Source organism: Spea bombifrons, chromosome 10 (genome assembly GCF_027358695.1).
Source record: "Spea bombifrons isolate aSpeBom1 chromosome 10, aSpeBom1.2.pri, whole genome shotgun sequence".
NCBI lineage: Eukaryota > Metazoa > Chordata > Amphibia > Anura > Pelobatidae > Spea > Spea bombifrons.
In genome coordinates, this window is record NC_071096.1 from 11468000 (window position 1) to 11486621 (window position 18622).

General features: G+C 41.4%; 2 protein-coding genes across 2 annotated transcripts; both read right to left on the reverse strand.

Moving 5' to 3' along the window:
• Positions 1-1967: 1967 nt before the first annotated feature.
• LOC128467613 (acrosin-like) lies at positions 1968-3027 on the reverse strand. Its single transcript, XM_053449286.1, has 3 exons — positions 2811-3027; positions 2401-2546; positions 1968-2159 (listed from the first exon to the last, which is right to left on the reverse strand). Exons 1-3 carry the CDS (start codon positions 3025-3027, stop codon positions 1968-1970), a joined length of 555 nt encoding a protein of 184 aa, XP_053305261.1.
• Positions 3028-3387: 360 nt separating this feature from the next.
• Positions 3388-5914, reverse strand: LOC128467614 (acrosin-like). The gene is made up of 5 exons (XM_053449287.1): positions 5845-5914; positions 5066-5264; positions 4485-4750; positions 4075-4220; positions 3388-3834 (listed from the first exon to the last, which is right to left on the reverse strand). The coding sequence occupies exons 1-5, from the start codon at positions 5912-5914 to the stop codon at positions 3388-3390; spliced, it is 1128 nt and encodes a 375-aa protein (XP_053305262.1).
• Positions 5915-18622: the final 12708 nt, after the last annotated feature.

Genomic DNA, 18622 nt, shown 5'->3' on the forward strand with positions numbered 1-18622 from the left:
CTATTATCTTCCTCTGTTCTGGTTCTGTATGGTGCACCATTAATGAGGGAAGATAAACAGCCATCCCAGTATAATGTATAGTGAAACTGGTGAGACAACTCAATCTATTATGCAGAAGAAGCCAAGCTCCACCGGCAACACAAGTTCACTGCCAATGATCCCTTCTATACGTTTAGGATGTGAGATGTTCATAGTGAGAAAGTAGACAATTATTATTGAGCTTTGTGTTTTATGGAACTATTTAGAAAATCCACAATTTAGTATATGGCAAATTCCAGGCTTCGATCATTAATTTACTAAATTATTACTACTGATTGCTAACTTGAAGTGGTGAAGTTCTCCCAAAAATGAGGATGGGTCCTAAAATCAAACGCCTCTCTGAGCATGTATAGCTAGTATCAGGTAATATAGTCATTTCACTGATATAACTCCATCAAGTTCAACAAGGATTTTTTTTTAGAGATCATTTTTATGACTTGGCTTAACATGCAGGACCTATGGGCTGCCGCTGCGTGAAAGTCAAACCCACAGAGCAAGATTCAGAATTAGGACAACATCCAGATTTTGAAATCTAAATATTGGGCACACGTCTCATTTTGTTGCTTCTTCAACTCCTTTAAATAGTCTTTGGGCACTTGATCAGTGGAATGAGCCACAAAAACCACTTGGCAAGTCGTAATTGTGCATAGCGGAGGTATAACGAGTACACATACACGCAACACCAAATACATTATCACTTTATAAACAAACATTTAATTAGTGCAAGCACAACCGCCATTTCCAGTGGGTAGAGATACCCAGTTATGTAGTTCCCCAACAGCTGTAATATTATTCAGCCCTTCGTATATTAATATATGTATAAAGAGAATATCTGCACCTAGAAAGTGGGAAATAGACTGAAATGTCTGCTGATGTATACATTAATAAATACTGATAAATATATATCTATAGATATATAATATTATATATGTGAAATCCTGGGATCCTCCATTGTGTATCCACTGGCTAGACATGCATATAAATGCCGCTTGCTGGGACTGTTTATGCCGCCGTGCTGTAAAATTATACATGTTTTTTAAAAAAAGAACTTGGTGTGCCCAAAAATATTTAAAAACAAACCTAAAGGGCACCAGTGTTTTCTTCTGTTAACAGCATATGTTAGATTTTACAACTTGATTGTGTAACCAGCTTGACACTTTAGTGTCATGCGTTTGTGTTATATGGACACCCTATTAATCAGGCAGTATTTCTTGGGTTTGGCTTGCGTCCGTTCATTTAAAAATGTCATATTGTATACAACTGTTTGCATCACACAAACAAAATACACATTTATATACGCACTAACCAGTCCTAACCAAAATACATATAATAAAAGGGAACAAAGAAACCCTATCAACTCCAGATAGAAAATATAAAAAATATTCCCTTAATCTGCATACACAGCACAGGCTACTGTGCACCTAAAGAAGAGTAGCCAGACCATAACATTTCAGTAGTCAGCCAGTGCCTTTCTACATCGCAAAAGAAAGACATTAATGCCCCTGCTTGATTCTCTTACAAGATAATGTAAAGTATTGTTTCCATGTCCATCACAAGTACACCCTATAGATTGTAACCCTCCTCACCTGTTGTCTCTGTTAGTCAATTTGTTATATTACATGCTACTTGTTATGTCCTGTCTACTCATTGTACAGCGCTACGGAATTTGATGGCGCTATATAAAACAGTAAATAATAATAAATAATAAGTACACGTCTTATTTATGCATTCCTATTTATTAATCTATTAGCCTATACTTATAACTAAATGCTGACGTGATATGCAGTTTCTGCTGCAAAGAGATGGCTCCATCTGATGTAAATCTGATGTATTTCTGCTCCGGGAGCGCTTTAGATATAACGGGTCTTCCTGTCAGCTTTGCTGATTTATTCAGCTACGTTTGGAGCGATTTGTTTCACGGCCCTATTTTAGATGGTCTTGGATGTAGGGTTCTTGTTCTTAGAAAGATGTTGAGAAATCCACTCGAGATAATACTGGGTGGCGGAGTAAACTCCAGGGCTTTTCTCCTGGGCACAGCCGGAGCCCCAGCTGGTTATGCCGACCACAGTATAGAACTTAGCTTTGCTCTTTTTGCACATTAAAGGTCCTCCACTGTCACCCTGCGAAAAACAAAGAAAAGAAAACATTCCTGAATAAAGACTTTCAATAACTACAAAGCTTTAACTGGGTCTCACTGTCTTTGCTTTTCCTTCTTGTATTCCATCTTTCCCCTTTCTGAAATGTTCTCTGTCAGCTGTTCCTGGACACAGTGTTACAGAACAAGTACTGTCCAGGACGCTTAAAACTATAACAATCCTCACCCATCATCACCCATGCCCAGAGAAAAAAAGATATGCGTACCTGGCAACTATCGATGCCTCCCTGCTCATATCCAGCGCACAGGTTGTAGTCACCCACTGCTCCGTTGTACCAGGTTGGGCGGTTGCAACGGTCAACTGGAATTAAATTCACTGGGGCTTCTTGAAGGACATCTGATGTTTCTGAGGCTGAAGAGAAAAAGATATATATTAAACATAGGACCACCATCAGAAATCTTGTGGCCCAGTAAAAAACTAAAACATGGCCCCTATCCCATACAATGCTACTCACACCACCCTCACAATGAGGCCACCAGGCCCCAGAGCTTGCACTGGGACCACCAGACCCCAGTGTCCAGAAAGGCTCAAACCCACAAGGGAAAACTCCAAACACCAGTCAGGAGGCAAGTAGCAAACCCTATATATAGGTAAAAAACCTAGGATAAAGCTTACATCCTTCTTTGAGGACACCCCAGCCAGCGACGTAGCAGTCATCTAGGTTGTCCACAATGGCGTGTTTGGCAGGAAGGCAGGCAGGCTGAGTGTAGTCATCAAATTTGATGGGCTGATTGAGCCGGAGCAAAGCAATGTCATCGCGCTTAGTATGCGGGTCGTACGTCTCATGTTCGATCTTCTCTTTTATCATTCTGATCTGAGCATGTGCCCCCATGTCTGAGAGTTGGTTGGCCCCAAACACGAGTCTCCAGCCATAATATTCACTGAATAAACCAAAATACAAGTTATTAGTGATCTTTTATTCTTGGGCATTAATAAATACCATATTGACCCCAAAGTCTCAATAGGACAAGCCCCTCATGAGCTCAATGTGGTTATGTGAACGGTTAAATCTTTAATTTAATCTCTAATTAATATCCTGGGAGGACAAACAAAGGAATGCACTAGACCACTAATTCCAAATGGTATATCGCCTTGTGCTCTATTTTCACTGGTCTGCAATACCCACAGAGGCCAGCAGTCTCCTAAACTGACCCAATTCTGCATTCATTCTCCCATAAAACAATTAAAGTACTTACTCGCCAACATCCCGGAAACAATGGGCAGCTGTCAGAACCCATAAATTACTAAGGACGAAACCTCCGCATACGTGGGAATACTCATCGTCCCTGTACTCCTGGATGCTGACAATCCAGGGCCAGTTACCAGGCTCTGCATCCTTTCCTCCCACCACGCGGGAGCCACGGAAATCCTCCACTAGGGGTCTGTCGCCACAGACTCTGCTGATTTTTTCAGCTACAGTTGGAGCGATTTGTTTCTCGGCCCTCTTTTTCATGGTCTCGGATTCAGGGTTCTTGTTCTTAGAAAGATGTTTAGAAATCCACTCGAGATAATACTGGGTGGCGGAGTAAACTCCAGGGCTTTTCTCCTGGGCACAGCCGGAGCCCCAGCTGGTTATGCCGACCACAGTATAGAACTTAGCTTTGCTCTTTTTGCACATTAAAGGTCCTCCACTGTCACCCTGCGAAAAACAAAGAAAAGAAAACATTCCTGAATAAAGACTTTCAATAACTACAATGCTTTAACTGGGTCTCACTGTCTTTGCTTTTCCTTCTTGTATTTCACCTTTCCTCTTTCTGAAATGTTCTCTGTCAGCTGTTCCTGGACACAGTGTTACAGAACAAGTACTGTCCAGGACGCTTAAAACTATAACAATCCTCACCCATCATCACCCATGCCCAGAGAAAAAAGAGATGCGTACCTGGCAACTATCGATGCCTCCCTGCTCATATCCAGCGCACAGGTTGTAGTCACCCACTGCTCCGTTGTACCAGGTTGGGCGGTTGCAACGGTCAACTGGAATTAAATTCACTGGGGCTTCTTGAAGGACATCTGATGTTTCTGAGGCTAAAGAAAAAAAGAGTATATTAAACATAGGACCACCATCAGAAATCTTGTGGCCCAGTAAAAACCTAAAACATGGCCCCTATCCCATACAATGCCACTCACACCACCCTCACAATGAGGCCACCAAGCCCTAGAGTTTGCCTTGGGGCCACCAGACCCCAGTGTCCAGAAAGGCTCAATGCCCACAAGGGAAAACTCCAAACACCAGTCAGGAGGCAAGTAGCAAACCCTATCTATAGGTAAAAAACCTAGGATAAAGCTTACATCCTTCTTTGAGGACACCCCAGCCAGCGACGTAGCAGTCATCCAGTTTGTCCACAATGGCGTGTTTGGCAGGAAGGCAGGCAGGCTGAGTGTAGTCATCAAATTTGATGGCTTGATTGAGCCGGAGCAAGGCGATGTCATCACGCTTAGTATCAGGGTCGTACGTCTCATGTTCGATCTTCTCTTTTATCATTCTGATCTGAGCATGTGCCCCCATGTCTGAGAGTTGGTTTGCCCCAAACACGAGTCTCCAGCCATAATATTCACTGAATAAACCAAAATACAAGTTATTAGTGATCTTTTATTCTTGGGCATTAATAAATACCATATTGACCCCAAAGTCTCAATAGGACAAGCCCCTCATGAGCTCAATGTGGTTATGTGAACGGTTAAATTTTTAATTTAATATCTAATTAATATCCTGGGAGGACAAACAAAGGAATGCACTAGACCACTAATTCCAAATGGTATATCGCCTTGTGCTCTATTTTCACTGGTCTGCAATACCCACAGAGGCCAGCAGTCTCCTAAACTGACCCAATTCTGCATTCATTCTCCCATAAAACAATTAAAGTACTTACTCGCCAACATCCCGGAAACAATGGGCAGCTGTGAGAACCCATAAATTACTAAGGACGAAACCTCCGCATACGTGGGAATACTCATCGTCCCTGTACTCCTGGATGCTGACAATCCAGGGCCAGTTACCAGGCTCCGCATCCTTTCCTCCCACCACGCGGGAGCCACGGAAATCCTCCGCTAGGGGTCTGTCTCCACAGACTGAAATAGAAATAGAAAGACATTGGAGAAACAAGAGGTTTTACTTTAATGTAAAATGAAGAACATGCTGAGATAAAAGGTAGAGAATTTTATAAAATAAAGTCAAATAATTGTGTGGAGGGGATAGATAGAACTATACTCAATTCTAAAATTATATCTGGACCATTCTTAAAATCCCTAAGATTTGCCATTATTATTATTCATTATTATTATTATTAGTATTATTAAAGGCCATGGTTTACAAATATAAAATACCATTAAGAACAAACATCTTATTTTTTCACAGAATAAAGTAAGATTTAATCTTATTGCTATTAACAGGACATACAAAATCATAACACACACACATTATTAAATAACATCCTGATTTTAAAGCTATTTGACAGTTATAGGCATTAACGTATTGTACCAATGGGGGGAGGGGTTAATTAAGGAGTTATTTATAGAAGAACAGGCTGTAAGAATATAAAATATCCATGAATTGTAATAGTAATGGTAATCATCTGCATCTCCCCTAAAACCATTAATGCTGTATCATTAAAAACCTGTACTTTCCTTCTGTAATAACCGATCTACTTACCTCTATAGTCAGAGCTCTCAGATGTTCCTAGGAAAGCCCAAATAATTATAAAAATCACATATAACTTCATGCTTACTCCATAGCACTGAAAAGCAATCTGTTTATGCACAAGAGTGTGCAGAATATGTTGCGCACCTGCTAGGATTCTGGCATCATAAAGACAGAGTTAGGTATGAGGTCATAAAATAGTGAAAGTGTGAAACATGGAAATACAGACTGAAACAGGGAAGTAAATAAATAAATAAATCACTTACATGTACAAAACATAATATTAAACGGACAAAAAAGCACTGCTTTTCTATCATGTCTAATAAAATATTAATTTGCTGCTTTTAGAAGAAAATTAGTAATTTAAACAAAAGCATCCAAACAGGAAAATGTATGGTTTATAAGAGATTTATTTAAGCAATAATTGTAAATGGCACTAGTCCTAGAGGATTCGAAATTAACGAATGTTTTGCCCATTCACAAAAAGGGCGGTGGGGAGGAGTCGCCAACGACCGGCCAGTAAATCTAACATCAGTAGTGGGGAGTGGAAAGGACTGTATGTTAAAGGACGGGATTGTTGTGTAAAGTCACATGGGCTTCAAGATCAAAAACAACACGGGGTTACTTCAGGAAGATCATTCCAAACTAATCTCACTGATTTATTTGATTGAGTGACTGAAGTAATTGATGAAGGTGGTGCAGTAGACATTGCGTATCTGGATTTCAGTAAGGCTTTTGACATTGTCCCACATAGAAGATTTATCTTAGATAGAGGGAAGAGCTCATGCCGTTGTTCAGATCACTGGTGAGACCTCACTCGGAGTATTGTGTACGGTAGTAGAGACCGTATCTAGAGTTTATTTATAAGAATAAAATCTACCACAACAAGAGGACATAGCCTTAAGCTCAAGGTGCTGGGGTTTAAATGTAATATCAGGAAACGTTACTTTAATGAATGGATAGTAGGTGCATGGAATGGCCTTTCAGCAGTGGTAGAGATTAATACAGTAAAGGAGTTTAAGCAAGCATGGGATAGGAATAAGGCTAAGCGGGCTATAACAGGGACTAAGGAATGTATCAAGAGGATGAGCAGAGTAGATGGCCGAACGGTTTTTAACTGCCATCACTTTCTATGTTTCTATGTTATGAATATAGCACACGGATCAAGCAGTGGAACTTAGATGATCTGATGAACATGACACATAAACATACATACATACATACATACATACATACATACATACACATCCCATACATACACACAATTATACACCAGCAGGCACGGTTATCTGGCTGATGATAACCTATATGTAGCCACCTTGTGCCACGAGAGCGGGAAGGCGGTTACAGCTACAATGAAATTTTAATTACAGCATTTACTATCTGTCCATAGGGGTAACCCTCAATTATTGATCTGAAAAACTTCATTGAGCAGCAAAGATTTAACTATATATATATATATATATATATATATATATATTTTTTTTTTTATATATATATATATATATATATATATATATGTATATTTATATACATACACATATATACATATATATATATATATATATATATACAATATTTTTATCTTTATTATGTATTTTAAAATAAAACATTACTGTAGACATTTAATGAGACAGACTGGATCCTTAAAATTCTATAGTTTGTAAAAAAATGTATTACAGCCAAATCTGTCAGACTTACAATATATCTCTCCCCTGGAGTTTCTGAAAATAAGTCAAATCTGTGATACTAAATAAATAAAGTGATACTTCCAGATAATGACTTCTGCATGCCAAAGATTAGTCAAAATTAGTAAAATGTACCTGTAGGTACAGAAACTGATGAGCCTCTGCCTATCTTTAAATTAGCATTGAGGGTAATTTAGAATAGTAAGTTTTTGAATAAATAGTACCGCATTTGCTCGATTATAAGACGACCCCCCAAATCTTAATATTAATTTAGAAAAAAAAAACCTGAATATAAGACGACCCTATATGAAAAAAGTTTTACCAGTAAATGTTAATTCATTTAAATTATTTTTTTTAATAAAAGCTATGATTGAGAAAAATATTTTGGTTTTATTTCCTTCTATTTTCCAACCTGTCCCCCCAGTTATGCACATCTGGCCCAGAAATGCCTTATACCCCCTATATGCCACTGTGCCCCATGATATGCCTTTTAACCCTCTAAATGCCACTGTGCCCCATGATATGCCTTTTAACCCTATATGCCAATGTGCCCCATGATATGCCTTTTAACCCTATATGCCACTCTGGCACTTAGAGGGTTAAAATGCATATTATGGGGAAGACTGGCATATAGGGAGGTTTAAGGCATTTCAGGAGGCAGAGTGGCGTATAGAGGGTTAAAAAGGCATTTCTGGAGGCAGAGTGGCATTTAGGGGGTTAAAAGGCATTTCACAGAGCACCCTGGCTCCCGAAATGCCTTATGCCCCCCATTAAACACCTCCCCCCCCGCCCCACTTCCCGGTACTTCTGAGTCTTCTGTCATGTAGCTGGGGCAGCGTGTAGACTCACGCTGCAGCCGGAAGGAGGCGTGGCTAGCAGCGAGGGTTGTCTGCGTGCATCGCGCAGACATTCCCCGGCTGTCAGAGATCAGAGTTCCCCGTGCCGGTGCAGCTGCGGGGGATCTGGATCTTAGTCGTCTCATAGTCAGACTTTGAGGTCTGATTATAAGACGACCCCCATTATAAGACGAGGGGTATTTTTCAGAGCAAAAAAACCTCGTCTTATAATCGAGCAAATACGGTAAATCAAACAAGAAGAGGCACCCATGATTACAGAAACCCGACCAGTGCTTCATCTCTCTGGCATCCCATCTAGGCAAGCAAAAATTATAAAAAATGAAAGATGTATCCTTCTCTACACACAGCGCTCCAGGAGAGAGATACATTGTTACTCTGGTAGATTTTGTTGTATGTTTTCATTGCAACACATACAATCATTGGTCTTTCATATTCCTGGGCTGCTCCCACCGCCAGCAAAACTGTACAGCGGGGAGCTACCTGGACCCTTAAAAACTCCAAAGCGTGAAAATAAAAACCCATCAGAACAGCGCCATCTTGTGTTAACATAGAAGATAACATAAACATCCTTCAACGCGAGGAGGTAGATGTCACACACTTGCTCCTTTATTCTAAGGCACTACCTCTCTAACACAAAAAGGGTAAAGGTGGGCAAGAAAACATAGTTTTTGTATAAAGCATTGGTGTCAGAAAGGCATTTATAGGAACAGCGGTTACCTGTCTATGTTGTGTTATAAGTGAGAGCTACCATCCTGCTGCCCCATCATACTACTGATCAGCCATCAATCAATCATTTCATGCACGAATAACACAATAACGGTCGACATATTGTGGACCGGGTAGACAGATTGTTGGGAGGGGCTGGAGATGATCCAGCGGTCGTAGTACATGTTGGTACAAACAACATAGTTAAGGGCAGGTGGGGGGTCCTTAAAAATGAGTTTAGGGCACTAGGTCAGAAACTTAGGCAAAGGACCTCCAAGGTAATGTTCTTTGGAATATCACCAGTACCACGCGCTACTTCAGGGAGACAGCAGGAGCTTAGGGAGATCAATGCGTGGCTAAGAGCGTGGTGTAAGAAAGAGGGATTTGGGTTTTTGGTGAACTGGGCAGACTTTGCAGTCGGCTACAGACTCTACAGCAGGGGTGGACTGCACCTCAATGAAGAGGGGGCTGCAGTGCTAGGGGAGAGGATGGCTAGGGGAATTGAGGATCTTTTAAACTAGGTTCTGGGGGGGAGGATAAAGATAGAAATGAAGTGCTAGCTAGAGTAGACTCGGTAGGGGGTCTAGCTATGGGAAAAGGGGATGAGAGCACTGGTGGGGTTAGCACAGACAATATGGTGTTGCATAGTACAAAACCTGCTGTCAAGAATTATTTGTCAACCGTTACACCAGAAACGTGGTGGGATGATATGCATGACTGGTCAGTAAACTTACAAGGATATTCACTTTTTAGAAGGGACAGAGTAAATAGAAAAGGGGGAGGGATTTGTTTCTATGCAAACCCTAAACTTAAGCCCAGTATTAAGGAAGATGTGCATGATGACAGTAGTAATGTGGAGACGCTGTGGGTAGAGATTAACCTAGATAGTAGAAAGAGTCACACACTAATTGTGGGTGTATGCTACAAGCCACCCAACATTAGCAATGAGGGGGAAGATCAGCTGCTATTTCAAATTTAAAAGGCTGCAAATAGAAATGAAGTTTTGATCATGGGAGATTTTAATTACCCAGATATAGATTGGAATAGTGGGACTTGTTCCACTAAGGGCAGCAAGTTTCTGAACCTGCTTAATGACCAATTTATGTCGCAATTAGTAGAGACCCCAACCAGAATGGATGCCTGTCTAGATCTGGTAATAACTAACAACTTATCTCAAACATTAAAGTAAGAGAACACTTGGGGAATAGTGACCATAACATGGTTTCATTTGAGATTAATTCCAAAAAGCAAATGGGTAACTGCTCTACCAAAACACTTAATTTCAGAAGGGCAAACTTTGACAGGCTAAGGTCCTCCATGGAATATATAGACTGGGATAGATTGTTCTCTGGGTTAAACACAGAGGACAAATGGAATACCTTTAAGCACACATTGCAAAGTTACACATCCCACTATATACCTATGTGAAACAAATACAAAAGAAACAAATCAAAACCAATGTGGCTTACCTGGAAAGTAAAACAGGAAATAAGGAATAAACAATTGGCATTTAAGCATTATAAAAGCAAGGGGTCGGAAGTATTATTTATGGCATACAAAGATGCCAACAAAGCCTGCAAAAAGGAGATTAAAATGGCTAAACTAGAAAATGAGAAACTTATTGCCAAGGAAAGTAAAACCAATCTCAAGAAATTTTTCAAGTATGTGAATGGAAAAAAGTTAAAGGTAGAGAATGTTGGTCCTTTATTATCTGAAACTGGAAATTTGGTTAGTGAGGACAGAGAGAAAGCCGACATCTTAAATGCTTTTTTTTCTTCTGTTTATACCAAGGAAGAGCCAATGACTGAGCCCCTGCTGGCTAATTTTAAGGAACCATTGCAGCAAACATGGGATTGGCTGACACAAGAAAAAGTGCTCAAGCAATTAAATAATGTTAAGGTAGACAAGGCCCCTGGACCGGATGGTATACACCCAAGGGTACTGAAAGAGCTAAGCCTAATTCTGGCCCAACCATTATTACTAATCTTTAGGGATTCTTTCAGCTCGGGCATAGTTCCATTAGATTGGCGCAAGGCAGATGTTGTGCCCAGATTTAAAAAGGGATCAAAATCTCAAACGGGCAATTACAGGCCAGTAAACTTAACATCGCTAGTAGGGAAATTATTTGAAGGGTTGCTAAAGGTATACATTCAAGATCATATCTTGATCCATAATCCAATTAGTAGTAGTCAACATGGATTTGTGAAAGACCGGTCTTGTTAAACCAACCTGTTTGTTTCTATGAAGAAGTTATTAAAAATATAGACCTGGGGTTGGCTGTAGATGTGATTTATCTGGACTTTGCTAAGGCATTTGATACGGTTCCGCATAAAAGGCTACTCTATAAATTAACAAAAATAGGTTTAGGGGCAAATGTCTGTATGTGGATCAGAAATTGGCTAAAAAATAGAATGCAGAGGGTTGTTGTGGATGGATGTTTCTCAGCCTGTATGCAGGTATTAAGTGGAGTGCCTCAGGGGTCTGTCCTCGGTCCTCTTCTTTTTAAGTTATTCATAAATGATCTCCCAAGCTGCATTAAGAGCCATGTCACAGTTTTTGCTGATGACACAAAATTAGGCCGAGTAATTCAGACTAATCTTGATGTTTCTTCATTGCAGGAAGATCTAGACAGAGTTGGGGACTGGGCGTGCAAGTGGCAGATGAGGTTCAATATAGAGAAATGCAAAGTTATGCATTATGGTAAAAATAATAAAAATGCAACCTATTCTTTAAATGGAATATCCTTGGGGGAAACTACCAGTGAGAAGGATTTAGGAATAACGGTTGACAACAGACTTGACAACAGTGCGCAATGCCAGCAAGCAGCTGCGAGGGCCAATAAGGTTTTGGCATGCATAAAAAGAGGTATTGACTCAAGGGAGGAGGTTATCATCTTGCCTCTTTACAGGTCTTTGGTAAGACCTCACCTTGAATATGCGGTACAATTCTGGGCACCGGTCCTCAAAAAGGACATTATGGAATTTGAAAAAGTGCAAAGGAGGGCTATGAAATTAATAAGGGGATTGGGTGATACTAGTTATGAAGAGAAACTAAAAAAGTTAAAATTATATACACTGATAAAATGGCGTCTCAGAGTGGATATGATTACATTATACAAATATATGCAGGGCCAATATAAAGAGCTCTTCGGTGACCTGTTCATTAACAGAAATGTACAAAGAACAAGAGGTCACCCTCTGAGACTGGAAGAGCGCAGGTTTCATAGACGACAAAGGAAGGGATTCTTCACAGTGAGGACAATTAAGGTATGGAATTCACTTCCAATACATTAGATACCTTCAAAAGGGACCTCGATATTTTCTTAGAAAGGCATGATATACAGGGATATAAATAGAATAACATTAATATTTTAGAGCTTCTTGATCCAGGGAGAAATCTGATTGCCTCTTGGAGTATTTCTTTTTCCCCTGATGGCAGAATTTAAAGTAGCTTAATTAGGGGTTTTATTTGCCTTCTTTTGGATCAAGAATCTGAAGCTTAGGTAGAAGGGTTGAACTTGATGGACTTAGGTCTTTTTTTCAACCTTATGAACTATGTAACTATGTAACACGGCTGTGAGTAGTGATGAAGGATCCTGGATGTTTGGTGAGGACAGGAACCACATTACACCTTAGTTCTTCTTATATGATGTCAAATCTGAGAAATTACAACAGCATAGATTAAACCAGAATGTAAAAAGATAATACTAGCGAGACAGAGCTCCTTTTTTTTAATGATTGGCCCCGCCCCTTTCATTATAAGCTGAAAGTTAGGGGAGGTGGGGTTTAATGTAGGGGCCGTTATGGTTGATGGGGTCTTTAGGGTTAATTTAGGGACAGTTATGGTTGATGGGGTCTTTATGGTTAATTTAGGCACAGTTATGGTTAATGGGGTCTTTTGGATTAATTTAGGGGCAGTTATGGTTAATGGGGTCTTTAGGGTTAATTTAAGGGCGGTTATGGTTAATGGGGTCGATAGGGTTAATTTAGGGGCAGTTATGGTTGATGGGGTCTTTAGGGTTAATTTAGGGGCAGTTATGGTTGATGGGGTCTTTAGGGTTAATTTAGGGACAGTTATGGTTAATGGGGTCTTTAGGGTTTTTTTAATGCTGAGTTAATTTAATTAATTTATAAGGCTAACTTATGGTGCAGTTAGAGGTAAAGGGGTGCAGTGCCAACTCTAAAAACAATATTGGGGGGCACATAAGATACCACAGTCAAAACTGGGGGGCATTAATAATTTCCACCATTAAATCATACCATCAAGTAGGCTTATTTTTCCCTCAGAAATCTCATGGTGCTGCCACTACCACAGGGGATTCTTGGTAGGTGCATGCAAATGGTTAACAATTATCACCTTTGCTTCTAGGGTTTCCATCACCTAATATGTGTATATATATATATATATATATATATATATATATATATATATATATAGCCAAAAGTAATGTGCTGTGGAATTATTCTTTTGTTATTGGACTAACATAATACTTGGTCATTCAACATTGGAAACCTGAAGCCACAATTAAGTGCAACTAATACTTGAAATAAATATTATAAACACAATATATTAACCTTTCCACTAAATCATTTCTGGGCTTTGAAAGTTTTGTCCCCTGAAGTCACTACAAATTCAGGAGGGTGTTTTATCTCTGGATAAGTAAAAATGAAATAGTTCCTACTGTAAATTAAGTGCCAGGAAACAGATGACCAAACACACACCAGGACAGGCTCTGCCACACCGACACCCAGACACACACCAGGACAGGCTCTACCGCACCAACATCCAGACACACGCACCAGAAAAGGCTCTGTCACACCAACACCCAAACACACACACACACACCAGGACAGGCTCTGCCACACCAACACCCATACACACACCAGGACAGGCTCTGCTACACTGATAACCAAAATACACAAACAGCAGGACACAATCTATGACACAGACATCTACAACAGGATGGAATTTCCACAATGCATTGTTGTTGATACCCCTTATAAACTTAGTGTTTTTGCCCCTTGTGTATTGATGACTCAACTAGCACCCTTTTAGTATAGATTAATGTGGTGATCCCACATCCTTGTGTGATCGCCTCCAGCCACCACTATTTGTATTAATGCCCCCAGTGACGGTGTCACGGAACCGGGTCCATACAGATGACTGCATTGACCCAGTGCGCCCTAAGATTGTGTGCAGGAGTTACAGTGCAGTAGCGGAGTTGGACAGGGCCTGGTGCAGGGAGACCGCACCTAGGGTTGTGCAGCCACATACCAGCACCCTGACATAGCAGCAGATGTAGTCCCAAATGAAATGAAGTGATATCCTGCAGGCACCCTGGAACAAGCATGAGACATAGCACTAGACTCACGTGCAGGATGCTGCAGGCTGGGAGTATGGAAGCTAAGCAAAGGATATGGCAGAAACATAACAAGCAAGGGGGACAGAGCGAGCAAGATACAGAGAGACCAAGCAAGACAGGACACCCCGCTGCCGGGGATACAAGACAGGACACCACGCTGCCGGGGATACAAGACAGGACACCCCGCTGCCGAGGATACAAGACAGGACATCCCGCTGCCGGGGATACAGGTTACATCAGACTGACACACGTATATACAGGAACTAGCCTAGGACTGTATGATAACTATTTAGAAGGGACATATCACATGTTATGGCCATAGTATGCTTAGCCCACCACTACGCCAAAGTAGTCCAATGACGGTGGGTCCTAACCCTAATCCCTGCTAACAATGGTACGAAACGAAACAAACCAAACATGAATCCCAAACACATAACAATAAGAGACATACATGTAGACGGCAGACTGAGACAAACAGAACACACATGTGGGGCACACCTTATAAAGGAAACAGAGCTGAAGCAAAGAGCAGAACTAAAAGCAAGAAATGGAAGATCAGGACAGAGCATACGGAAATCCAGGAATGGATTAAAGCAAAACAGAGAAACTGAAGCAAAACAGATATGCAGCTCTGCGGCCTGGGTACAATGTGACAGATGGCCCATAACATATATGCCTTAGACATGTATTTTTAACTACATAACAAGTACTTATCACTTGAAATTGAAATATGATTTCAAAATAACAGCTGAACTGGCAGTTTCTTTAATATTAGACCCTGCTGCCGAAATATGTAGTAATATTAGCCCCTGCTGCCCATATATGTATTACTATTAACCCCTGCTGCCGATATATATTAATATTAGCCCCAGCTGCCGATATATCTTAATTATAGCCCCTGCCGCCGATATAAATGTATAAATATTAGACCCTGCTGCCTATAGCAGGTATAGATCAACACATTAACACACAAACTCAGCTTTGCATGTTTAGATAAATTGAAATTCACTTGTGAACTCTGCATTGAGGGTATAGATCAAATAAACAGAATCAGACATACAAATCCTGCAGGTATACAAATATAAAAGATAAAATCTCCTAAATTACAGGCATAGATTACAGGCTGCACACCCCAAAGCCAACCCAAATTATATTACCCATCTTTGTCACTAAACAGCTTCCCGTAGTCACAGTGGCGTCGCTACAGGGGGGCAAAGGGGTGCAATCCCCCCCCCTAAGTTATTCCTTGCCCCCCTGTTGCCCCCCCCGACGAATTTGGAACCACCCAATGGATTGCCCAGGACAGTCAAGCAATGGGACTTTAAGTCCCGGGCAGCCTCAAACACTTTTTTTTGACGCGGAGGAGAGAGGGGGTGCCTAGCAACCGCTCGGCCCCCCCTCAGTCTCCTTCATGAGGCCTCTACCTCCGTTGCGGTGCCGCCGTTTCATATTGAGTGCTGGAAAATGACATCATATCCGATGCTCAGCAGTGAAGCAGCGCGCGCCGCGGCAGGAAGACGGAAGCCGGCTACAGGACTTAAACGTGAGTGAACTATAAAGGGGGAGAGGGTAGATAGTGAGTAGGGAAAGAGGAGGGAGAGGGGTTAGAAAGGGATAAGGTAGGCAGAAGGGGTAGAAAGTGATAAGGGAGGGAGAAGGGGTAGAGAGTGATAAGGGAGGGAGAAGGGGTAGAAAGTCATAAGGGAGGGAGGGTAGAAAGTCATAAGGGAGGGATGAATGTGGATGAATTGTCTAAATGAGGTAGAGCATGAGTTAATATGTGGATGAGTTGTCTGAATGAGGGAGAGCATGAGTTAATATGTGGATGAGTTGTCTGAATGAGGGAGAGCATGAGTTAATATGTGGATGTCTGAATAATGTCTGAATAATATGTGGATGTCTGAATAAGGGAATGAGGTAGAGCATGAGTTAATATGTGGATGAGTTGTCTGAATGAGGGAGAGCATGAGCAAATATGTGGATGAATTGTCTGAATGAGGGAGAGCATGAGTTAATATGTGGATGAGTTGTCTGAATGAGGGAGAGCATGAGTTAATATGTGGATGTCTGAATAATGTATGAATAATATGTGGATGTCTGAATAAGGGAATGAGGTAGAGCATGAGTTAATATGTGGATGAGTTGTCTGAATGAGGGAGAGCATGAGTTAATATGTGGATGCGTTGTCTGAATGAGGGAGAGCATGAGTTAATATGTGGATGAATTGTCTGAATGAGGGAGAGCATGAGTTAATATGTGGATGAATTGTCTGAGGGAGAGCATGAGTTAATATGTGGATGAATTGTCTGAATGAGGGAGAGCATGAGTTAATATGTGGATGAATTGTCTGATTGGGGGAGAGCATGAGTTAACATGTGGATGAGTTGTCTGAATGAAGGAGAACATGAGTTAATATGTGGATGTGTTGTCTGAATGAGGGAGAGCATGAGTTAATATGTGGATGAATTGTCTGAATGTGTCAGGGTCCTCAGCAAAGACCCCAACGAAACGACTCATACACTGTCTATACACAGACGGCAAAGCAGCCGACGGAGCAGCAGTGAGGACGGCAGCGGCGTGGGAGCTGGTGCCCGCCATTGGCGGGTACTCAGGTGAGTCGCTTCGTTGGGGTCTTTGCTTAGGACCCTGACAGAATGAGGGAGAGCATGAGTTATTGTGTGGATGAATTGTATGAATGAGGGAGAGCATGAGTTAATATGTGGATGAACTGTCTGAATGAGGGAGACAGGGCCGGCCCAAGACAAAATGCCGCCTGGGGCGAATTTGAAAATGCCGCCCCCCCACCCCCTTATCTACCCTTCCTCTCGCTCCGTCCCTGACGCCCCCCACCCCCCATTATCTACCCTTCTCCCCCCCCTTGTACTTACCTTTCAGCAATCCTGCGGCGAGTCTCCCTGTTCGGTCTCGGTGCAGGCTTGTAATACTAACCACTCGGCGCCCCTTTCTCTCTCTTTAGCTTTCGCTCTTTCCTGGAGGGAGACCATGAGTTAATATGTGGATGAACTGTCTGAATGAGGGAGATCATGAGTTAATATGTGGATGAATTGTCTGAATGAGGGAGATCATGAGTTAATGAGTATATGTGTATCATAGATGTATAATTGTGGAAGGGCAAAGATGGCACTAGCAGGATGTTTGAGCTTTGGGGACCAAGATGGCACAGGCAGGGTGCTTATGGGACGAAGATGGCACAGGCCAGGTGTGTGTGTTAATGTGTTGATCTATACCTGCTATAGTAATAGTTGTACTAAATTGTGGCTTCAGGCTTCCCATGTTGAATGATCAAGTATTATGTTAGTCCAATAACAAAAGTATCATTCCATAGCACATTACTTTTGGCAGTATATATATATATAATGTATGTATGTTTTTTCAGTGGTATGATTTAATGGTGGAAATTATTAATGCCCCCCCAGTTTGACTGTGGTATCTTGTGTGCCCCACCGATATATTGTTTCTACAGTCGCCATTGCGTAGTCGTCTTTGTCCCCAGTTTCCCATAGTCATCTTTGTCAGTAAACACTGTGTTACTACCATCACATAGCTGGTGCGCCATCACCCTACCATTTAGAGCTCACACAAGAAAACACAACAAAACAATTACACATAGAAAGCACAGTTGGACATAAGGCAATGGATTCAACATGGTTTTGTGTTAATAGCTTCATTCTACATTATCTTATTATTCACAATGGTTACATAATTGAGTTCTTGCATTTTTCCAGCATACCTGATATAGAGACATAAAAGATATGCTACCCATAAAAGGGTAGCTATTTAGTGACAAAGATGGCTACGGGAAACTGGGCACAGAGTTTCTCACCAGTTTCCCATAGCCATCTTTGTCCCAGCCTCCCATTGCCAACCATGCCCCCAGTTTGTCAACTTACCTAACTGAAGACACGCGCCCTTACAGTGCACTCTGCTAGGTTCCCGCTGCCTAACTTGCTCCACTCACCTCACTGAATGGGGCTGGCACCGCCCACAAAGGTCATTGAGCTGTGCTGGTGCCGCCCACAAAAGTTATTGAGCGGCAATTGCACCCCTTTGTCCCCCTGGAACGACACCACTGAAGGGGTGCAAACTAAGGGCAATCTAAATCCTGGGGCAGTGAAGATTAATCCTGTATTTATTTATAAAAGTATTGTGTCCGTGTG